The following is a 25,558-nucleotide window of genomic DNA, read 5'->3' as shown; positions in this document are numbered from 1 at the left end:
TATTTTATTAGTTTAATGACCTTGGTGTAAGAGGCTTACTTCACAGTCTTTCTTGTGGAGGCTGTAAGGAAAATAAATTATTGTTAAACTTGAGTAGTGGAGCTTATCTGAACCACCCTCTCATCTCCTGTTCAAAAATCAAGCCACTTCAAGTTTAAATTTAAAGAAATTAATCAAGTGAATGGCTCGGTCTTCTAAACCAAAGGGGGGCTGACTGTCATGACATGTCAGCTTCATTAAAAGTATAGCTGCAAATTAAAAGCAACAATAGATATAAAAACACACAGAGACAATACATCTGAACATTTATACCTCCGACCGCGGCAGCGGCTGAAAATGATACATTTTGATACATACAGGTATACATATTGCAAAACTCTGAAAAAGTACACCAAAGCATACATTTTCGTTTCCAAATATTTATTTGAAAACGAAACCATTCATACAGTCAATAAAAAACCATGTGACTGTTGAGATTACATTTGTTTTTTATTATTAACAAAATATTTTTTTTATTGACAGTATGAATAATTGGTATAAATGCTCAGAAGTCTAGTGTGTTTCACTTTTGTACCTTATAGGCTTTAGAAAACATACAAGACACATTTTTAGGAAAAGTCATAGGAAGAGAAGCTTGTAGGTTTTATCTAAACAGAGTTATTTGCATTATAAAAACCGTCTTGGCGGTTCTAGGACAAGTGCACTTACATTGATCACTTCCATAAAATAAAACGAGAAATTGGAGAAGATTGAAAAAATTGTTAAAATTTAAATTAGGGAACTGATCACAGATGCATTGTGTCTGTGTGTTTTTTACATCTATTGTTGCTTTTAATTTGCAGCTATACTTTTAATGAAGCTGACATGTCATGACAGTCAAGCAATCCCACCCCCCCCCACCCCGGGATTTTGGGAGTATAGCAGCCAATCAGCGTTGAGCTGCAAGCAACAGGACCCAGTGAAATATAGCTCCAGATGGGATTTCTCATCTCAAGTGACGAGCAAAATTTTGCTCTCTTGCTCTATCGCTGTCGCCCGGAGCCCGAGCGATGTTTCTCCCGGGCGAATATATGCTCAATCACCCGTTTGCATTGACTTTGTATGTCAACACGTCTCCAGCGGGAAAAAAAAACAGGTCAGGTGTGAACACACCTTTAGCTTCAGAAAGCTTTCACCACGAGTTTTACCATGGGCCACAGGAAATGCCTTGTCCAAATTGGCTGAAAAATGTATATTGAGATTGTGAAATAGCATACATTATGCCTAGGTCCGTGAAATCATGGTTACACTGTATATTGGTGCTTAGCTTAAGTTTTGTCAACCCATTCTCACTCCCACCTCGTCAAATGCCAACTCTTGGTCAGTGGTCCTCTGCATCAGATACCAAGGCACCCTTTAGCATCTGTATGACATGCACTGGGCCGCAACACTTTTTGACCCTCGGAGCAACTGACATAGTATAAAGAGCGAGAAAGTCTGAGTAGGGCGACAGGGGAGGGGGTGGATGGGTCAAACAAACACAGGACTTTGACCCAGGAGACTTTTGTTAGTTTCCCATTTGAAACAAATAGTCAGTATGTAACATAGTATGTCACATGATGTATGTGACATATGCCACATGATATACATCATGTTTTGTTAGAAAATAATTTAATTTCAAACCAAACCATGATCTTTTTTGTTGACCTAAGAATGTATTTTTGTTGCCTAAACCCAATGCTTAGGGCACACTGCCTGTGTGAGCAGAGCGTGTGCGTTATGGAACCTCTTTTTTTTTCTCGGCGCCTGTGTTTACAGGTTAGAGCAGCAACGTGCCCTGCGTGAGCAGTGTTACTCAGGCGTGGTGCGGCTGCTGCTTAACTGCTGCTTAGTCACGGAACATCTAGAGAATAGGAGTCTCACCTATTTTCTACACGTGACACATGCATTCAGCAAAAATAGACTGCGAAAATGGTCTTTTGATAATCATACTGACATCATATCACCTTTCAATACGGTTTCTAGGGTTGGGAACAGTTAACCGATACGACCGGATATCTGGTTTGACAAGCGAGAGATACGGCTGCGTCGGCAGCAGCCTCCTCAATCGATACGAATCAGCCATGAATCCTTAGATGAATCGATTGTAGAGTCATGGGTATCGGGTATCGCGAGACTAGCAATCGGTTGACTGGCTTTAACAGTTTGCATCTCTAAAACAACGCAAGAGCCGGCGGCATGCTCCGTAGCAGGCATTACTGACAACGATAATGGATGTAAACATCAGCGCCAGCTTGACCGGTGGAGCTGAGGAACAGAAGCTAATGCTGGGTCGATAAACCAGGGAGCAGCCAAGCCGCAGCAGAAACTAACGGCCGGGGTCCACCGGCCACGTCAGCGGCGCGACACATCTGCAGCGCAGGTTCCGTAGCAGCTTGCCCCCCTGCTAATCAATTACAGCGGCTCCACTGACAACGGGAGCGGTGTGACAACCCCCGTCTGCCGCGCAACAGCTCTCTATTTTACGCGGCTCTTCTATTTTTGTCGCGCTACGCTCCCCTACGCGACCCTCCAGCAGATAAAAACTACATGAAATAGTGTGCTAAACGAGCACAATGTGTTTTTAAATGAATAAACCATTATCAGAGGTGATATGTGATGATTTTTTTTTCATGCATTTACCCATGTTTATCTGTGACATTGTGTAAATGTCCGTGGCGGACATTTGAAAGAGTAGATGACAAACAGTACAGTAAACTTGCAGATAACTCAAATATATGTAGGCCTAATAACTTAGGTGGAAAATGCTTTAACATTTCATGCAGCCTACATGCAGCCTCTCGGCTCGGCAAACGGTAAACAACCCCGCTGGCTTCTCTACGTGTCGCTTCAGTACGCAGTCAGTGGAGCCCAAATGAATACGCCGTGACGCTACACTGACATGATGCTTACATTTGCAGCCGGTGGAGCCCGGCCGTAAAGGCGAATCCTGCCGGTTGTGTGTTGAACGGGGTTCACAGACACAGACAGAAATACGTATTCCTGTCAAATACGGCGGCTGTAGTGCTCCGCGGCGCAAGATGACGGCTTACCGGCGACCGAGAAGCCCGGCTCCAGGTCCAAGAAGTCTTCGTCGGTGTCATGACTGGCCAAAAATACCTGAACAGCCGAGCTGTGGCGGCACACAGGTATGTGACGTGTCAGAAGAGAAACGAGCCGTTCACATTTCCACAAACCTCACCGCACTTTAGGGACTGTTCTTTACTTGTCAGGGGAGGAGGGTGGCTGGTTGATTTTTATTTTATTTATTTATTTTATTTTGATCCCCCCTATGTTAATCACTTATTGATGCTGTTTTTGAAGTATGAATAAGTCAATAAGTAATTTATTCCATTGAAATATCATTGATGTATTATAGGAAAGTGATGTATATTTTTATAAATGACAAACACAGAGTGTAGCAAACACAGAGAAATAGTCTGACTTGCTGTCAGTGATAAGCTGCTAGTCATCACAGTCCATGATATCAGTCAGATTCTGCCTTTACATTGCATGTTATTATTTTATTCTGCTTTATGTTTATATTGTACAGCGTTATGATAAACTTTATTCCAGACTCAAGTCCATATAAGATACATACAAAAACACAGACAATGTGTGATTTTGTTGTTGTTTGTCTTTTTATTTTATTTTTGCCAGTGCCATACAGCAACAATGCTTGGGGATGTGGTCTTTTACAAATTTGAAAATACTGTAAGAATGTCACTTTTATAGAATTGGCTTCTTTATTTTATAATATATGATTAATGTCTACATCAACAAATGTTAACCATAGAATCGTATCGAATCGTAACGTTCCTACACGGTATCGAATCGTATCGTTCCTTCACTGTATCGAATCGTATCGAATCGTTCTGTATTAAAAAATATATCGTTTTTGAATCATATCGTAACCCGTGTATCTAGATACGTATCGAATCGTCTATCATAGAGAGATTCCCAACCCTAACAGTTTCTATGTCTATAAGTGTCACAGACATGAAAGTAATAAAAATTTTTATTTTTAAATCAACACTTCCTGTTTCTATTTCCAAATAAAAGCCCACTGACAACGTTTCTTGGAACAGAATCCCTTTATTTGTTAACACGAGGCTTTTTATTGTGAAATTTTTGCAGGACTACGTTGTGTTATGGAGCTGCCTTGCATAGCTCCATAAATGAGTAGATTACTGGCTTTTAACTGTGGAAATAAAGTACTCACAGCAGCAGGCACCTCTGCAACAGCAGTGCCACTGCAGCAACGCTGCCTGTGTAAACACTGCGGTCATGCAAGCTGCAGCAGTTCAGCAAGGTAGCCATCAAGTGCTGCTCACACAGGCAGGGTCACCGGGGCATAAGAAAGTAAACCTAAAAATGTAGTAAACCTACATTTGAAGCTTATTTTGAAAAGAAACAATGCATTTAACGAGCAGAAACTGTACATTTCCCAGGAACATGGAAGTGTGTTTTGAAAAGAAACTATGCATGTAACATGTGTAATTGGACATGCTGTCTTGGAGTGTCCAAAACTAAATGTCTGGAGTACATAGATTGTCAATAGTTTGATGCGTAGGGCTGCTGCCCAAGTGTTAGTCTTTGACGAGTTGGTAGTGAGAATGTGTTGGTTAGGGCGCAAGTACATAGTAACACAGCTGATACCTCTGCTGTGTTATTGGTGAAATTCACTAATGGTTCAACTAACTGGCATGTCAAACAAAGATGCTTACTGTGTCAACCAAAAGTTTAAAACAAATGATGATTTTAAGTTTCAGTCCTTTCCCGTAAAACTGCATATGCTCTTTTAGAATTTAACATAGGCTAAGCCTTTGTCAGTAATGATGCTATACCCACTGGCTTGGTCAGTACTCATTGCATCTACATTTCAACTGTGAGTAATTTACACAGTCTGGTCTAGTTTACCCTAGACATGAAAAAGGCTGCTGATCTCAAGGCCAAGAAAATAAACAGTCAGCACTGACATCTGACAACAGACTTGGTGTCAAAAAATGACACAAATTTAACTGGTAGTGTATTTGGGTTTATGTGTATTAACAACTGTATATCGGCTTGTGAGCTCCATGTGGCACATCAACACAACTGAAGTGTAACTGAGAATGACAAATGCTTTATAGAAAACCTATATCGATGCAGTATTTCTTGGAAAGTCACAAAGATTCTAATATAATGTAAACTGGACAGATTCAGCCTATGGCAGATGTATTCCTTCACTGACCCAACCCAACAGAGACACCTATATTAAATGCTTAAAAACTATTACACTTTAATGCTCAGAATTAAAAAAAAAAAGACTAGACTAGACCAGTGGCGATTGCTCTAAGACTGCAAGGGAAGCTCAGCTTCCCCTAAAATGTCAAAAAATAAGTGGTCAAATATGTACTGTTGTGTTTACATTTTATACTAACTAAATATGCACTAGAACGCGTTCAACTTTTGTTCAGAATCAGCTACCTATCACAGGTCACTGACGCGACTTTCTTCTCATTCATTCCCGTAGCGTCAGAGTGCATTAAACAGTGGAAGCTCAGCGTCCAAAGACTTCAATGGGGAAGCATGGAGTGGGTTGTTCCACTGCAGCGAAACTAGACAGTCATTGGATAAATGCTCGGTTTTGTCCCGCCCATTGGACGCTCAGCGTCTCTGGGGGTCTATGGGGCGGTGGGCTGGCCTCGGCTGGCCTGGATGCTGGGCTTCTGCTTGATGATTGGATGATCTGTCTGAGGCTGAATCCCTTTTTGATTGACAGCGAAATGAGCGAATCAGCGATCTTGAAATATAAACCACCACCGGAGCATTTTTCAACTTTTATTTCATTCCGTTGTTCCGAGTTGATCTGGAGACTTTTCCAATCCTCTTAGTGACTTTTTCTTTAAAACGACTTAACAACGACTAGCGACAAATCTAGCATCTTTTTCTGGTGTTGTTGGAGACTGTACTCGTGTTTGGAGACTCTGACTTCTGTCGCTCTGCCGTTACTGTACCCAACGAGCAGCGGGTGCTGCTGTGAGCCGCTCCAACGTCCCAAAGCACTCACAGGCAGTCACACTGACCTCGCGCAGCAGCCCCAGAGGGTAGAATTTACGTATAAATAAACAGACACATTTTATGATGTAGGCCGAAAATGAGCTTCCCCTCCTTGAAAGACCAGCAGCCGCCACTGGACTAGACTTTCTAAGCAAGCTCTCAGTTCTTCTCATTGCATAGTGTTGACTTGGTGTTGGACACTGAGCTTGATGTTTGTCATGTGAAAGTTTCTCAAAGAGGTCAGACAGCTCATAAATGGTTACAGGTTACAATCTACTGCCCAAGATGTGTGCTTTCAAGAAAACCTTCTCAGTCAAGGTTTGTGCAGCAGATGTGGGATGTAATGAAATTCTGGAGTGCTGAATTAAAATGTTAAATCAAAAAAGAAAATTTTCTGTCAGTTTCTGTCTTAATTGAATATCTAGGGCCCTATGAAATCCCTTTAAAAATTCTCCAGATTAGATGCTTTTCATTTCAATTTCTCTGAATTATGTGTTGTATGATTTAGGCACATTTTGCAGTGTCTTGGCATGTGGTTAATGAATTAAATTGCACAACAATTATATAAAAAATAAAATTGAATATCAATATATTTGATATAACACGATATTGCACTATTTTTATCAAAGAAAGTGCTTCAGTATGTGCGTGCAGTGCGTCCTGTTGTTCTGCTCTAAATTTAGCTGTTGGTGTCTAATTCCTGTGGGGTTTTTTTTTTTTGTGTTTTGTTTTTGTTTTGTTTTGTTTTGTGCTGTTTTGGAGGACTTGGCCATCTCGGAAGGCCATCTTCACATGACTGCAGGGTCTAACAGTAATGTTCATGGTCAGGATTTTTTTCCCAGCAACTCAACATAAAATAAAGTAATTCTTTTATTGATAAAGGATCCAACTAACATGCTTTGTACTTTCTGTAAATGTAATCCGATTTATCTTATTTCCATACATATATATATATATATATATATATATATATATATATATATATATATATATATATATATATATATATATATATATATATATATATATTTAAACCATATTATCCATATTATTATTTTGAAAAGTGGAGGTAGCCATATTGTGCCCTGGGCTGTTTTAATGCATTTACAGGTCAGAGTGCTCTAACTCTACTTTAACTTTGGCTGTGACTGGTTTGACCACTGAGATGTGACTGACAGCAGAAATATCAGAAGCTGCCTCTGGACCACTGAGAAGCACGGGAGGACAGGATTGCTTGGCAAACCGAGAAAAAGACTGGTCAAGCTAGCTGTCACTTGTATCTCCATGGTCAAACCTGCAAATGCAAAAGTTTAAGATAGCACAGGCAGAGCAGAGCAAAGTGTGTATGGAGGAACTGAGGCCTGCCCTCGATTTAACACCAACACAGAGACCAAAGGTCAGAAGAAGCATGCCCTTAAAGACACCAAAACATAGCAGCTTGATTGAATTCCTTTTTTTTTTTTTTTTGTTTAAGCCCAGGATACACTCTGTGATTTTGGGCTGTTCCAGACGAAAGATGACCAACGTGAAAGAAACGTAGCGATATGTTTGGTAGTGGCTTTAAAACGATGGGCCTACGTTGCATAGTGAGAGAGGTTCAAGGATTGCTGTCGTCAGTGTTGCAATCAAAGACAGCCTGGGGTTAAATTCTGACAGTGTCAGATGTGGGATGACCATCTTACTGTGTGACAGCTGTTACAACCTTTGTCTACCAACCAACCAATTGAAATGCAGCATGAAATTACATACTAGTGCTAAACTCAAACAACAAACAGATAGCAGCTTGCCCTGGAGGCAAAAAGCACTAAAAGAAATGTACGGGATTCCAGCAAAGAGGAAAACCATGCCGGGTTGTGGCAGCAGAAGCCTTGCCTGTATGATGTGTCCTCCAGCTCTAAGGACGAAGCATGATAGGAAATAAAGGCGGAGTTGCAGCTGCCAGATGAGCAACCTAGCAGCTAGCAAAGACAGACACACCGCAGTATAAAGTGCCTACAAAACCTTAGATCTATTTAATAAGGTGGCCTTTTATGTTGTGCTTCACAAATAACCCATTCAGCACCCTAACACACTCGGTATGGGAAGCTATCGCATCGTATGTCATAGCCTGCGATTCTGTCTGACTGTTATCATACAGTCCGCATTCATTAAACTTGATGTTGTACCCAAGTTTATTAAATCCATGTCGCACAGTGTAGCTTGCACTAAACTTATAGGATTGCTAAAATCTCAGTCTGTAGGAGGCTTTAGGCACTGTGAAATATGCTTAAAATGGCAGGGATTTTTATAAAATTGTTTCCTCTTTTTGGTCAATTCCTTGATATTTTGGGTATTACAGTTTATTCCATTTTTACCATCAAATACCATGATTCTGTCTGTATTGTCAGCATCATGGAAATCATGGGGCCCTGAATATCAGAATATTTACTCTCTAAGAAGGGTTGTCAACATGTCACTCATGACATGATTTCACACTCACAAGGGGTATTTCAGTCACCAAAAAAGCACGTCTATTTTGGTGGTTTTTATCAATGTTGCTACAATTCAGATAAGCTCCTCTACTAAGATTTTTTAAATTCAGCGATGCTTATCTATCCGTTTTTCTTTTTTCTTTACGACTCATTTGCATCTTCACTCAGTAACCTTGTACTGTGCAGAATAACTTATTCAAATAAAGTGGGAATTACAAAAAAACTTAATTACTGTGTTATGTGTAGAGGGAAGCATTTCTGTGGTCCTGTCTCTGTTTCCAGTAACTAAGCTCTATTATCCAGAATGTCTGGGTTTGGCACAGTTATTATATATAGAATGTTTAATTTTCACATCAAATTACCAAAAAAAAGGTAAAAAAAGAAAACCCACACACACCAGTGTTTGAATGACACAAAAATATTTAAGTGGTGGAATAGATGAATCAGCTACTTGTTGAGAAAATTGCATGTATTTTGAGGAAGTCAAAATCTCAAGTCGTAACAAGAAAAGCGCACTCAGTAGAGTGCAGTTCTCTGCTGTTGTGTTGGGGGGGGAGACAGAGAGATCAGCGTGTATGCATGACAGTTGTCCAACAAAGAAGAGTTGAATTGCACTTAGTTGTCCGTCCTGGCTCCCTTACAGGCAAGATGGCGGTAAAGATAACAGAAACGTGAATTTATTCATCTCATATCATACCTGACTTTATTGGATCATAACAAATAGGGCAATCGAATTGATCCGTAGATGCTCTAGTTCAAAATGAGACCAAACTTTTCTATGGATGTCTGTTTTTTAGCCATGACAAAGGCCAAAATGTGGCCTGCAACGATTAGGTAAGGCTTGTGCTAGCCAATTGATGGAAATGCCTTTTGCTCTGTGATTGGCAATTGTTGATCACTTGCAATCCCCACCGGCCAGTTAAGAGGTGTGAGGAGTTGGCAGTCAATAACAGTATAAACAAGAGCTGTCAATAAAATAGGTTTTACAAAGTTGTGAATCACCACAACCATGAGAGGTACACATACTGCGAAAAATATCAGGCTGATAGGTCCAGTAGTATGCAAGGTTAGCTGTGGCAATAGACACACACACAAGCACACAACTGAACGCATGATCCCCTCCAGGCTTACACCTAGCGGATAATTAGCAGCTTTCTTAAGATTTTAAAGCAAAGTTTAAACAGTTTTCCTTATGACCACATGCTGAATAAAAGGTAAACCGTTTAGATTAAATAAAACACCATCCACCTGGACTGTCTGCAACCTGCCATACTTGGCAGGCGTGCTAGACTGCACACCTGTCTGTGAAGAAAGGTTGCTCACATGTCTTGAGGTCGAGAGTATCTGACTGTTGGCTGCTGGTGGGACTTAAAGGCCCGATTGGGAGGAAGAGTGTCCAAGTGGAGACAAGGTAAGCTGATGGCATTGTTAAAGTTGTGCCAAACCCGCCAATTCTTCATGAAAACTGGACAGGGGATATCATTTTTGAATTTGTTTAGATATGTTTTTGGCAAGGGAAATATTGCCAAACAAAATGAGGCATGAGTCATTGCTTATGACTCCGTGTCCATGTAAATACAGCAAGTTTTTGATATCTGTTTTTATACTGAACGTTGAGCTTGAACGTCTGCTATTGATCGAATTCATTGGGGTAAAACTCACAATACTTAACAAGAACATAACAACTCAGACCTCTCATGTGGCAGAGTCTTAGGTGTCAAAGAATCTTAGATATATTTTGGTATGATATCCTGATTTCTACAATCCTGGTCTTTTGGACAGTTATTGAATTAGCCATTTTTCATGCTTTCCCCTGACTCGAGTGTTGTTTTAAAAGATCATTAAAAGACATTGGCTCTAGTTTATCTCACAATTTAATTTTACTTCACAATTCCCCCTCTGGGGATCAATTAAGTATTTCTGATTCTGATACTTAGTTTGATTATCAATGTAGAATATGATCAGGAAATAATCAAAATAGACAACCTACAGTGACCTGTTTTTGAGACCTTAAAGCACTTGACTTGTTCATATTTAGGTTTAAACTTGTTCAATAAAGTATAGTATACTTTCAAAGTCTAAAAGTAAGAGAGAATGAATACTACCCAGGCCTATTGCTATTTTTGAATAACATTTTCTTGAAAGGTAGTACTCCTCCTCTTAAAGGGTAGTACTCCTCACACCGAGTACAATTGTTTTAATACCCAAGATGACAGAACACAAAACAAATTACTCTCTTTTGTAATTGTAATGGATCAGTAGTTTTTATACAATAGCATTCCGTAGAGCTGCCAGTTTAAAAATTTCAAATAAGCACTTGAAATGACTTACATCATCTTTTTTCCTATAATGATTAAACCACCTTATGAGCCAGAGAGGGATGTTTCACCAAATGCCTGCCTTATCAATCATGATATCACACAAAAAGATGAATTGCATATGGGGCCAAACTTGGCCCAGAGGCTGTGAAAAATGCATGAGTTTATCCTTGTTATTCTTACTGTGCTATAATCATAGTGCTTTTCTTGGCAGGATGCAAATTTAGGGCATTCAGTGGGCAGAGATACGTAATACATTGGCACTTTCCCAGACTTTTCATGTTTGGTCCTCACTGAACAGCATATAGTCAAAGGGATTTGATTTACTGTGTAAACTATTTTGTGGGTCTAAACACCCTTTTCTGTGTTAACTGACCAAGTCCTTTACTTTGGATACATGGAGTTCCTGACCTGCAGCAAAAGGAAAGTTCTCAGCTGACAGGCCACATGCATCTTGTGTGTCATTTGCCTTAAATGTATGCAAAAAATAACTTGCAACATGACACCAGCAGAATGTACACTGTGCCCTGATGCTTACCCACCTAGCCATTCTATGGTTACTTCATACTAAGAAACCTGGATCAAGCACCAAGTTGTTGTTTTTTAAAAATGTCTACTGTAGTCCACATCTGGCTAGCGATCATATATAACTGGATTTCATCAGCGCACCATGTGGGAGTGCCACTGAAAGGGCATGAGATGCCTTCACTCTTTTTGATGTTTGTGTAGTTGTTAATAGCTGCCAAGTTTTCTGTCCAGTTATTAGTTTTGACAGCCTTTTTCCTTTGGGAAACTGAAAATGTGTATTTAAAAATGATTGGTAGTTAAGTCGTGTGGTGTTAAGACTCCCCGTTTTGTTTTTTTTTTCCCCCCTATATTTCCCTCTGATTCTGTGCTATGGGATTTTTACAGAAATCTGCACTTGTCAGCCTGCTAAATCTTACCACCGTTTTTTATTTCATCCAATCACTACCAAAGATTTATGGCAGGCATACTACATACTCACAATATGGCCATTGAAATTTCTGGATTTTAAAGGGAATGCACACATGGAAATTCTTTGGATTTAAGACATGGCTTTTGAAAAGTTGCTTTTCTCAGGCTTACTACATTTCATACCTGCAAATAATACTTACCTCTTCACCCTTTGATGAATTCAGTCTTTTGGATGTAAGATATGACACGCATGAGTTGTGCAGATCTGCATACAAAGGCTGGGTCTTCTGCCTATGTGCTTTGCCTGTGCATATCACAGGGATTGCAGGATTACTTGCACACATGTTTGGATACTCGGATAGTAATGCAAACTAAGGTTAACCCTTTTATTTTCAGTTATGTTGCTACCTATGGACCATAGCATCCTGTCCAAATCAATTGAGCATTGTATGCAGCTTACTTAAAGGGATAGTGCACCCAAAAATGAAAATTCAGCCATTATCTACTCACCCATATACCGATGGAGGCCCTGGTGAAGTTTTAGAGTCCTCACATCCCTTGCGGAGATCGGCAGGGGGAACGGCTAGCACACCTAATGGCAGACGGCGCCCCCAGCTAACGTCCAAGAACGCAAAATTGAAACCACAAAGTATCTCCATACTGCTCATCCGTAGTGATCCAAGTGTGCTGCAGCCCCGACATAAAAAGTTGTTTCAAAAAACGTTATATGAACTCTGTTTTTAGCCTCACTGTAGCCTGTAGCTCTGACTGCTTCTCTGAGCTCTGCGCTTGCGCGCGACCAGCGAAAGCATGAGCTTTGCTTACTCATGTTTACATCACGTGACCGCAGGGGGAGACAATGGTAACCACAGTAGCTAAAAGATAATTTGCACTGTGGTCTTTTAGCAAAGGACAGCCCAACATGTCTGAAGACTTTGAAACTGAGGAGGAACAGCATTTCTTTTTTAAAGATATTTTTTAGGGCATTTTGCCTTTATTGGGCAGGACAGGTAAGCGTGAAAGGGGGAGAGAAAGAGAGAGGGGGGATGACATGCAGCAAAGGGCCACAGGCTGGATTTGAACCCGGGCCACTGCCTTGTATATGGCCTGCTCTACCACTAAGCCACCGACGCCCCAGCATTTCTTTGTTGAGCCGTATTTGTTTGAGCCCGAGTATACGGACGGAACTCAGGCTACTGGAAGAAGCGGCCGTCGCAGCTCATGAGTCTCAGCCAGCAGCAGAATACCGGAGTTGAGCACTGGAAACCTGGTGGTGTAGTTGTTTCAAATACAAAGCAATGCCAACGGATGAGGAAAGTCTTTGCTGCTCAGACTGGGAATTGGCGATGCCTGCACTTGAGAATCTGGACATCAGTACTGACGAGACTGCTGCTCTTCAGAGACACTTGAGACCCTGAGCGCGCACACGTGAGCACGGAGCACAGAGAAGCAGTCAGAGCTACAGGCTACAGTGAGACTAAAAACAGTTCCTATGACGTTTTTTGAAACAACTTTTTATGTCGGGGCTGCAGCACACTTGGATCACTACGGATGAGCAGTATGGAGATACTTTATGGATTCAATTTTGTGTTCTTGGACGTTAGTCTGGGGCGCCGTCTGCCATTAGGTGTGCTAGCCGTTCCCTCCGCCGATCTCCACAAGGGATGTGAGGACTCTAAAACTTCACCAGGGCCTCCATTGGCATATGGGTGAGTAGATAATGGCTGCCTTTTCATTTTTGGGTGCACTATCCCTTTAAGCTTTGTAACACCATTCGCTCAGCCTGCATTGTATATTGTGCATCAAAGCACACACCCTATTGGTTTCAATGTATCTATCAACATAAGCCCACACACCAACAGCATCTTAGCTAAGCTTAGTTAAGACATGCAGCTGTCCTGTTTTCCAACATCAGTGCGTGTCAGCGCTCCAAAAAGCTGCAGTTTCATCAATTTGCAGCTTGGATGGGGACATCCCAGCTACTGTACCTTGACTGGCTCGTCTGTCTGTGTGCCATGTTTGGTGTGTGATAAGGGTGTCGAGTGACACCTCAACTAATATGACGTGGTCAGTGTGTGTGTGTGTGTGTGTGTGTGTGTTGCACTCAAAGGATGGAGTTTCACTGTCAGCCATCTGCCAGTTCAGCAGAAAGGAGGAGAGAAGTGCTTTGTAAAAAATTCTAAAGATTGTTCTAATAACTAAAATCTGCTCTTAATCGCAAGGGCAAGTGTATGATCTCTTATCTTTCATGCAATACGTAACTTTCTGTGTTGCCTTTTCTCAGGCCGGTTTGCAAATATCACTTGGCAACTTGCTGTTGCATTGTTTGAAGATGATGGGGTCTGATGTCAGAGCCCATTTGTATGAGGTCAGTGTGTCTTTGGAAGGGCAGAATATTCATTACATGTACTACTTACACTGTTTAAAAATTCTTGACTCTTGCATCCGTGGGCCCATGTTTAGTAGTGTATTTATCAAGTTTCCATGAATAAATAACTAAACAGACAACATTAAAGGATTTCCAGTGCAACTATTAGCCATTGTTTCTACAGGCAACCAGGCATGTTGAAGCAAAGTGGATACAGCACAAAAATGTTGCCAGCCCTTGGAATGAAGTGGACAAGATGGGGGGGGGGGGGAAGAGGTCATGGATAAAAAAGTTTTTACTGTTAATTTAGCATACAATGATTTAACTACAGAGTTTGCAAAGGTGACTTGTGTGCAGTTTAAACAGGGAACACATTTCAAAATGTCAACCTCTGTATAAATGGCCTCCCACTCCCTTTTCAAACAGTTTGTGCCTTTTGGAAATCTCTTTCTACACATTTTTGTAGTAAAAAATAAAAGAAGAAAGAAAAAGGAGTAATAAAAACATTAGTATACATGAATGGGAAGTGGCCTGCAAACGATCTGTCAAAAACAAGCAATAGTCAGCAACAAACTATAAAATCAAGGAACATTACAAACGTGTAATTTACTGTGCCCTGTTCCTTCGTTGGACATTTAACCCTTTCACACTTTCTTTAATAGTAATATTTTAAGAAGAAAACCCCGAACCCACAGCACATATAAATGGTCACTGGTTTGTGGAACCCTCATATCTTCAAATTATCCAAATAATACAATTTTCTATTTACTTTTCTCCACAGTTTTTAAGGGATGTTCCACTTTTAAATGAAATGATATATGAAAATCACAATTACATTCATGATATTTTGACCAAACAGCTGCAGAATTATGATGACCTCAACCTCTTTTTTAGATGGTTGTCAGTTTACAAGGGCTTAATTTTTAAAAAAAATATTTTGTTAAAAAAAAAAAAAATCCTGAATGTTCAAAATCACTCATCACTTAGATTTGCGCTTACTTATAATTAGTTAACACTTTGACTAAAAGTATACTAAATTATAGTACACTGAGTAGGAATATAAACAACACTTTTCTTTTTGCTCCCATTTTTTGTGGGTTCAAATAAAAGATCACACAAAAGGCTTTTTTTCTCTCAAATTATGCTCAAATTCATTTAAAGCCATATTAGTCAGCATTTTGCCAACATAATCCATCCACCTGACAGGTGTGGCATATCAAGATACTTGTTAAACACCATGATAATTACATAGGTGTGCCATGGGATGGTAATAATAAAAGGACACTCTAAAATGTGCAGTTTTTTTACACAACACAATGTCACAGATGTTGCAAGTTTTAAGGGAACGTACTACTAGTATATTGATTGCAAGACTGCTCACCAGAGCAAGTTAAATGTTCATTTCTATACCATAAGCCGTCTCCATTGTTATATCCGAGAATTTGGCAGCATATCCAACCAGCCTCACAACATTAGACCATGTGAACCTCTCCAGCTCTGGACTTGCACATCAATCTTCTGCAAAATCGTCTGAGACCATCCGCCTGACAGCGGATGCAGCACTTATTTGCACAGGCAAAGATTGTATGCACAAAGGGTCTCAGGGAAGAGCTTCTCGGATGATTTTGCAGGTTAAGAAGCTGGATATGGTCAGTGCCGTTAGTCTCTCATTAAGTACGTTGAAGGCAGCTCATGGGAGTTCAAGGAACATTCAGTTCACAGGCTCAGGTGGACAGTCCTGCAGTCGGCATGCCAAAGGTAGGCTCCCTCAAAACTTGAGACATCTGTGGCATTGTGTCATTTGATAAAACTGCACATTTTAGAGTGGCCTTTTATTTTGACCAACCCAGTGCAGTGCAATGATCATGCTGTATAATTAGCATCTTTATATGCCAGTCAGCTGTCAGATGGATGGATTATGTTGGCAAAGTGCTTACTTTCAGGGCTTAATACAAAATTGTGAACAAACTTTGAGAGAACTAAGACTTTTGTGTACATAAAAAACTGTTAGCTCTTTTATTTCAAATCATAAAAACTAGGAGCATAAACAAAAGTGTTGTGTATATAACATTAGGTTCTTTTTGATGTAGGTTTACACAAATGTTTTGCTAAGGATATAACGTATTTGAAAATGGGAACGAGTCAGGAGAATGGGAGATTCCGATTGTGATGGCGTCATGTCGTAAAACCTCAAGCTGCTCTCTCGCTTTAATTAACTTTATATGTGCTCTATTTTACATGTTGTAGACATCATAGGTCTGACCCTTAGCCCTCTGGCTCAGGTAGCTCAGTCTTTTACATGGATTATTCTGTAAACTGTGAGCAGTCTTCTTCTTGCAGTAATTTTCAAGTGAAGTGACATTTCAAGGAAAGAGGGAAATGCTTCAATAACATCAGACTCACATGAGGCCTCACAAAGGTGAGTGTTAAGGACAAATGATCTCTGGATGTTGGGATTCCCACTCTTGGATGATACTGTGGAATGGTTGGAAGGTAATGAAAGGCTCATTCATAATAAAATGGACTTTTGAATTTTTCCATGACATTTGTTTACTCATGAATAATCTAAACCTTCAAGATGTGAAGGCCAGTTTATTGTAGAGCTGTCTCATTACCATTCTTTCACGTCTTATAAGTAGCAGGTATAAACAAAGAACAAAGGAGTCATAGTGACAAGAGGGAAAGCTCTGAGTTGATACCCATCAGAGATGTGAGTCTTGATCAAAGATCCAATGCCCAGCTGCCTGGCTTGTGGGGTTTCCTAAGTGGAAATAACCTGCAAGAAAAATGGAGACGCACATATCCTGTATTTTCTGCCGATGGAGTGAAACATCAGGGTAAGAGCAGACCCTCTATTGCTATCCCCAGTGTACTGACTGCATCAAGGCTGTTAGATTTAAGAACTGCATTTTCTTTGTTTTAATTTTATGTTAGTAGTAGTTAATAGAATACCACACTCACACAACTCACAAACATTTTTCTTTTATGCTTCCACTGAAAACGGCAAACATACTGATTATTGATTGAGTGGAGATCACACTTAAACAGCAAAACTTTATTAAAACATCAGATAACAAACACACAATCTGTGCAGTATAATCCAACTCTCATTTATCTAGTAGTATGTTCAGTACTGCCTGAACAGATGCATTTTCACTAAAACCTTAGTATTGAAAACTGAACTGAAAGTGAAATTTATCTATGCTCTCATCAAAGCCAAACTCCAATACTAAGGTTTTTAAGTGAAAATGCATGTGTTTGGGAAGTACTGAGCATAGAACTGAATAAGTGAGACCTGGATTGTACCATGCATGCTGTATGAGAGTCTGTAAACTGATGTTTTGATATAGTTTTGCTGATGTTAAAGGTCAAGTGCGTAGGATTAAGGCTGATTGGCAGAAATTAAATATATTAAGTATCATTTATTTCATGTATAATCACTTGAAAATAAGAATTGTGTTTTCGTTAGCTTAGAGTCAGTGGGTCATTTATACCTATATAGGGAGAAGGTCCTCATCCACAGAGAGCGCCATGTTTTACTGCCATGTTTCTAGAGTAGCCCAGAATGGACAAACCAAACACTGGCTCTAGATCGGGCCATTCACGTTTTTACGTTGACCACTTGTCTGTGACAAGCAACATTAGGAAAAACAGATTTTTTAAATATGAGACTGCTTTATTCAGCGTTTAACAGGTGTAAATCTCCAGGTCAGTTTGTTTTGAAGAGGAAGAGAATTCTGCTGATAATTTGGCTCCTGGTAAAAAAAAAAAAAAACTCCTGAATGTCTAGATCTTAAGTTGTCAGAGAAAAAAAAAGGATGAGCACACGTTAGCAGGTGCTGGGCTAGTGGCCTGTTTGCAGCGTAAGTTATTGGTGTAAGAGAAACACTTAATTGTAATGTGAAACTGCTTTAGCCAGTGTTTTTACTTGTTTTAATCACCTGGTCTCTTTGTTTTTGAGAGAAACATAATTCGGCTCCAAATAAAAATCTCCTGATAAATGAACGCTTGCAGGAATTGTAATGAGGAAAACATTCAGCTGGTTGCAATCTACAATCCTCACCGCTAGATGCCGCTAAATTGCCATAAATCTTAAATGTTGTTCCTTTAAATGTGGTCCCCAATCAATCAATAATAATAATATGAGTATGTTTGCCGTTTTCCGTGGAGGCATTTGGGACAAAGTTTTCTTCACAAATTCAAGATAACATAGCATGAATAACTGACATAAAAATGGTCATTTTGTAGGAGAAGTATTTCTTTAAAGACCATGAAATGAACTTAGATTTTGAAAAATTACAAGTTATACAATGTTCTTTCATGTTCCCTTTGTATCCCTTTGTGTGTATATGTATCTCATCCTGCATTGACATTCAGCCACTCGAGGAAAAGTTGCTTTTCTGTTTTTCCTTACATATTGCTCTGATGCATGAGCATCACTGTCATCAAATGAGCACTGTCAACCACAACTTCCAACCCTATTTAATGATGTTTTTCCCATAGATCTAATTGCAGATGTCACTTCACCATTCCTATTGAAACACTAGCCAGATGAGCAATCTTTGTAGCTTAATACGTGCCATTGTGTGTGTGTGTGTGTGTGTGTGTGTGTGTGTGTGTGTGTAAAGAGAGAGGTCTATCTCTTCAGTACACCACACATATTGTACTAATATTCTGAACAGCAGGCTCATGCAGTATTTAGACGTGACAATTTCTTGATAATGAGCAATATTGATTTAGAAAGGAAGAAGGCTGTATTGACCATTTACAAACACTAACCACTATTATTAAAACTAGAATTGGTGAAAGTAAAATCACCTTCACATACTTCCATTGACTTTTAAAAGCTTAAAATGTTAGTGTGTGATTTTATTAGTGGAAATTAGCAACACAAATAATGTATTTCCAACAGAAGGTTATGGAAAGAAGTAGAATATATAGAATTGAATATATTGGCTCATATAAGTATTTAGGTTTCTGTCTTAATAAATTTATGACCTATGGGGTTGGAGTTGGACTCCTTGTTTACTCTGCTGGGAGAGCTTTAGAATCAATTATCAACAAACTGAAAGTATGTAAGGATCCTGTCTATTCTACATATACTCAGCTGTATGATGTGTCTCCCCTGTCTTAAATTGTGCTGCAGGAATATGGGGCTTAAAAGAATCTAAAATTGCAGACACTTTACAGAATAGAGCCGTATGATGTTTTCTGGTGGTTCATAGATTTGCTCCTATTCCAGCATGGGCTGAGTACCAGGAGCACTGCAACGAAAATTGAAATGATCCAAATGCGGAACCATCTAATCAAAATGGCAGAGGCAGAATAAGTAACAATGTGTTTATGTGGAGTAAATCACACAGTTCTCTATGGGTAAAAGAGCTTTGCTCAGTTCTTAAGGAGGTGGATATGGTGTATCCACCATATATTTACAGGGATAGCTTATGTTGCAAGCTGTCCCTAGAATTTTAAGAGAAATGGTTCGAAAATATTCAGTCAATGCCTGAATTAAGTGCACATAAAACAGTAGTTTTTGGTTAAAGGCCTAACATCTTGTTTATCTAAAACCAACTATATTCACAAAAGCCTGGAAGAGAAGGCAAGAAAATTTGCTTAATCAGTACCTATTTTGTTTTTTCTTTCAGTGCTACACAGTAAATGCCTTTCTGAGTAATCCATGAACTCTTTGGTTTCCTGGAAAAAAGATTACTGAAATAACAGGGAAATCCCCAAATTCTCTCTTGAAATACAAAGCATGTATGTTGTCTGTGCCTATTTTCACCCTGTTCACCCATCTTGTGACGTGGGATAAATTACTACATTACCACTGTGTAGAATGTGTTATTTATAGAATCCTCTTTTAAATCAGTATGATGGCATACATTTTTGTTTATAGAAAACTTGGTAACACATACTTTAGGTTGCCAGTTTCACGGGAATTGTCTGTCTGCAATGCATGCTTTGTTTGTTTTTATAATACTAGTGGAGGATGCCAAACTAAGAATTTTATAACAGTACACATGGTGCCTTGAAATTCTGTCCAAGTTTACTGCATATATATGTTTTTGTATGTCTTACATTATTTGAATTTACACCTCAGTAAACTCAAACATACATTTTGAATTTTGCAAGGCTGAATGCTAGTTTTATGTGTATATGTGTTTATGAGAAGAAGTAGACACACCACAGAGAACAGTCCCAATTGGGTGTCAGAATTCAGGGGCAATAATATTTCAGAATGTCTTATACTGTAGATACATGGACAGTTTTAGTAACCAGATTTTCTTTTTATCAGAGCATTCAATCCATTAAAAATAGATGAAAATTTATATCTGCCATTACATTACAAATAAAGTTTGAAATGTTGCTTACAGTGGCTTTAATATGTATAGTTGTTTCTGAACGATCTGCCACTTAAACCTTTTCTGACATTGACAGGGAAACCTTTTTAGAGCTATAGCATTGTGAAAAGCATTTGATGCTGATTAATGAATAATTTGTGACTCATTTGTGCTGAGATTACTTGTATAATCGTACCCCACTACATGTTATTAAGAGTAGCTGGAACAGAAATACGTGCTTTGCGTGTGTGTGTATATATATATATATATATATATACATACATACATATATACATACATATGTGTGTATATGTATATATATATGTGTGTGTGTGTGTGTGTGTGTGTATATATATATATATATATATATATATATATATATATATACACATACATACACATGTGCACACACACATTTTTTTTTAGTAGTAGTAGCTGGAACAGAAATACGTGCTTTGCGTGTGTGTGTATATATATATATATATATATATATATATATATATATATACATACATACATATATACATACATATGTGTGTATATGTATATATATGTGTGTGTGTGTGTGTGTGTGTGTGTGTGTATATATATATATATATATATATATATATATACACATACATACACATGTGCACACACACATTTTTTTTTTAAACTTGATATGCTCAGTCGCTCTGGCCAGCAGTTGTGCATTCATCAAGAGAAATGTAATTTGTGTTAATGATGGATTTAGGGTTGTACGTTGAATGCATGACACATGATTTGCATCTGGGGGGGGAAATGAAAATGTAATGAGCAATTTGAGTTAAATTAATGCATCAGTGGTCTTATTGGACATAAATGTTTAAATTGTTTGTCTCACTAATCATACCTCTTGTCAAATTGAATTAGCCGAGAGGGCAGTCATGCAGTAATTGGAACAGCATATGCAGCATATGTTTCTTATTTTTATTATTTTAGATACTGTATTACAATAGAACCTGGCTCGGTTATCATTTGAAATGTTTAATATGTTTTTGCTGTGCCTTCATTACAAACATTTGTCATTCTGACTGACTTAAAAATCCTAGCTACAGTTAAACCTCTATATACCAAACACTGTTAACTTGTCATTTAAAGATAATGTGTATGTATTAAACAGTGTATGTGCCTGATGCTATTTTATATACCCAGAAGCTATTGTTATTTATATGTACATAAACCTTTAGCTCTGCTTAATTAATATGTGTGATATTTGTGTTTAAGTCATTATTTATAAGCTGTACTGTATTAATACATTCTATAAATTTAAAGTTACATCAGTATCAATATACAAGTACAGTTATATCATGGATTAAAAAAAGAGGTGATTGGTATGCATGTGCAGTGTAGTTTGTAAAATGTTTGTATATGGCAGTTTGGTGATATCATTGACACTGATCACAGAGGGGAGCATGTGACCTCTGTCATGGAGCCATAGCTGGTCTCCATTGTTAGTTTGTTGATCAGCAGGAACATGTTAAGACATTTCTATTAGTGACAGTTTGGTGGCAGTCAGTCGTATTTCAAATGATTTTACATGCATATTTGTTGTCCTTTCTTAGTTAAAGAGTATGTGAACTCTGTATCCTCTCGGGCACTTAAACATTTCCTTTCCGAGGTTTCCACCTTTACCTTAACGCAAAGCCATTGTGTTGGCTGTAACTCTGAAACTAAAGAAAAACTTGGATCCTTAAGGTATGCTTTTTGTGCCAAGAAATTTAAATGATCATTTTGGTTGTTCTGAGGTATTATAACTGCTCAGCAGTGTTAGGGTGGTGATTTGCACCTTCTGAAAACCTTTTTGGTTTAGGAATTTACCTCAAGTGTGAGTCTCCCTCTGCAGTTCTGACAGCTTCACCATGTAAAACTCCCAACATTGCTGTTACAATTAGCATCCATAATGTCAACCATACTCTCATATACTGTTAGCGTTGTTTTGAAGAGGTTAATTCTTTAACATCTTTTCGCAACCGATTGTGGTTATTGTATTTAAAAAAAAATAAAAAATAAATATTGTATATAAATCAATAGACACACATGACTGCAACCACAACTCTTGTTTGTCCATGGTGGTTATGCCCTTCCTCTCACATACAGACACACAGACACTTGATACATATATCAATATGTGCAATTAAATATGTCCTGAGCCAACACACTTGGCCAATAAAGGCACTTCTTGTTCTGATTCTGACTGGGTAACAGTTTTTCATTGCTCTGATGCATTTAGTGACATATACCACCATCTGATTGTTCTGTGTTATGGCCAAGTCCATTCAGTCCCTTAAAAGGCATCACAATGTCACAGAATGAACATGCACTTATTTGTCAGTGAACTAAGCTGAGCTAAATTTCAGCAGATTTGCTCATTGCTCAAGTTCCCCAGTGTGTTTACAGCTATAGTATAGTCAGGTATTGGTCATGCTTTCACTGTTACCTCACTACAGATAGTTGCATTTAATTAAATAAATACAGACAGGTTTATCATACACTGCTTACACTTACTGATAGCTGCAAGTTAAGGGTGTGTCAGCCTCCTATTTTCGATGTCTGGACTTCCTTTACCACGCACTTGTGTACCTTGGTAGGATGCTTGACGCTTACCATGATGTATGCCTTTTATATTTTCAATTTGATAGTTGGTTTAACTTTAGAGCATGAATATGTGTAATATTATTTTCCGATGACTCTATTGAAGATTCTTGGGAAATGTTCGGAAATACTGTTCAAAAGTACTCATCACAGATTTTGCTCTCTTATCAAATGTGACAAAGATAAATGAAACGTGTACATGGGCCACAATCAAGAAGCTGCTGTGGAATTCAGCAGATGTTAATACAGTTTCTTCTTTCAGTTCACCCCTTCCAGAGTGCTCTCTTGCTCGTTATACTGTAATCTTACTAAGGATGCCATTGTGTTTTTTGTCTTCCAGGTACCAGTAGTTCAACAGGCAACACCCATTGGAAGTCCACCTGCTTTTCCTGGTCCTATAATGCTGTCCCCTCCCTCTATGCCTCCAGTAGGAGCTCCTTTCATCCCGACAGAATTTGACCCCACAAAGTTGGGTGAGACATTTATATAGATAAAAATACTGTTGATTTTTAACCATCATCTAAAGAGAACAGATCTGTACTGCAGAGGTTTTTTTTTTTGTTTTTGTTTTTTAAGATATTTTTTGGGGCATTTTGTCTTTAATGGACAGGACAACCAAGTGTAGAAGGGGGGGGGGGGGGATGACATGCAGCAAAGGGCCACAGGTTGGACTCGAATCCGGGCCACTGCGGCAACCGCCTTGTACATGGGGCGCCTGCTCTATCCACTGAGCAACCGATGCCCCTATGCTGCAGAGTTGTCACTGTTCATAACTTGATGTTACATCTTTAAACTTGTGCTTTTTGGTCATTTTTTCTGATTTATTTTAGGCTGCTACAATACTTAATTTCTGACTGTGGTTCAATAAAATCTTATCCTATTTGCAGCAGGAAGTGCAAAACCTCCAGAGGAGTCCAACAAAGATTCTAAAGGAGACAAAGGACCACCCACAGATCCGGGCACTGGCAACCAGCTGGGGTCTCCTGTGGGACCAGTGATGACCCTGCCAGGCCCAGGAATTATGCAGGGTCCCAGACCGGGCATGCCACCTCTGCAGCCTCCTCCTGTCATGCCGAGTCCTCATCTACCTCCATTCCTCCCACCTCCAAACATGGCACACATGCCCCCGCAAATAATGCCTGGAGGACCCATGTTTCCACCAGATAGGTTCAGAATGGCTATGCCCTTTCCTCCTCGTGGCCCTCCTTTCCATCGACATCCTTCAATGGGACCAGAGGGCATGGATGACAGAGAAGCGAGGCATTTCCGAAATGGGAGGGCAGGGTTTGGGTGCCCTCCCTTCCACAGAGGGAGATGGTAAAGGCCGATTGAATGATGGACATGAGGAGAAAAGATGCTGAATCACTGTGACAGATACTAATAAGTATCAGGACATCTGGTTCACCAAGGACTGCTGTAAAAAAGTGAGCGTGCAGAGACTTCTTTTCAGACTTTATTTTATACCACTTGTCTTAGTGTCAAATAAACAATGAAAAACAAGACACAGCATTCTGAATGTGGTCCATGCTCCTTCAAGTTCACTAGAGAAGTGATTGTAAATACTGTACTTGCTTGTAGCCGTTTGCTATCTTTTTGTATATTTGAAGTTGTATAGTTTATGCTTAAGTCTAATCTCAGTAGTTGGAGGTAAAAACAAAGTCAAAGTCTGTATTTTTGAGCTTATTACCTTACCAGAGTTTTTGTGTATGGAAGGACACTGTCAAAATCTATAACTCATACCTTTTTGGTATTTTGTTTTTAGTAAAATCCCTTTGTGACACAATGTTTAATTCTTCACCATAAAGGCTGGATTTCATTTTAAGCAGAAGAAGATTTCATGTCCTGCCAGTAGAGGGTATAGTAAACCCTGTTACCATGGCTAGCCTGTTGTACATTAAGGTCACAACTTGTAGGATCACCTGCAGTGAATATTAAAAAGAGGTACTACCATTTGATCGTGTGGTTTTACTTGTTTTGATCAAATTGACATTTTGAACTTCTTTCTTGTAAAACTAAATTGTGTTGATCAATAATCCTGCTTAACAAATTATTATCTTTAAACATAACCTGGCCAACAGCCATCATGCATCCTCTGGAACATACATAAGTAATCCGCAATTTACCTGCCTGTCTCATATAAAACAAGAGTTACAAGACATTTATAATAATATGGCTATGCCTAAACGATTATCCTTTTTTGTTTTGATAATTTAAATAAAAGCGAGTGCAGATTTTATTCTCTTACATTTCGTGATGCATTTGTTTCCTCAGATCTGAACAAAAAAATGCATCTGTTTGTGCAGGAGATGGGATGCACAGACCGGCTGCACCAAAGACCATTCAAATTATGCATTAGGGTTAAAGAAAGATATAGTTTCTCATTTTTGCTCATGTTACTAAATACTCATCGACAACTACTGTGCATTTCGCATGGTTATTGAATGCCGATTC

The 25,558-nt window shown here is 39.0% G+C and overlaps 1 protein-coding gene across 3 annotated transcripts in view; it reads left to right on the top strand.

Annotated features, from left to right (window-relative positions):
• LOC117259548 (SR-related and CTD-associated factor 4-like) overlaps positions 1 to 25,057 on the top strand; it is a 37,707-nt gene extending 12,650 nt beyond the window's left edge. Inside the window, exons 17-18 of one of the 3 annotated variants that reach the window (XM_033630923.2) lie at positions 23,448 to 23,580; positions 23,998 to 25,057. In XM_033630923.2, coding sequence (XP_033486814.2) covers positions 23,448 to 23,580; positions 23,998 to 24,428 — 564 coding nt within the window. In that variant the 3' untranslated portion in view covers positions 24,429 to 25,057. Of the gene's footprint in view, positions 1 to 5,533; positions 6,451 to 23,447; positions 23,581 to 23,994 lie in introns of those variants that run through there. The other 2 variants (XM_033630922.2, XM_078166953.1) reach the window with 2 other exon arrangements.
• The last annotated feature ends 501 nt before the right edge of the window (positions 25,058 to 25,558 follow it).

Source organism: Epinephelus lanceolatus, chromosome 4 (genome assembly GCF_041903045.1).
Source record: "Epinephelus lanceolatus isolate andai-2023 chromosome 4, ASM4190304v1, whole genome shotgun sequence".
Classification (NCBI taxonomy): Eukaryota; Metazoa; Chordata; class Actinopteri; order Perciformes; family Serranidae; genus Epinephelus; species Epinephelus lanceolatus.
This window is presented reverse-complemented; position numbering and strand designations above follow the sequence as displayed.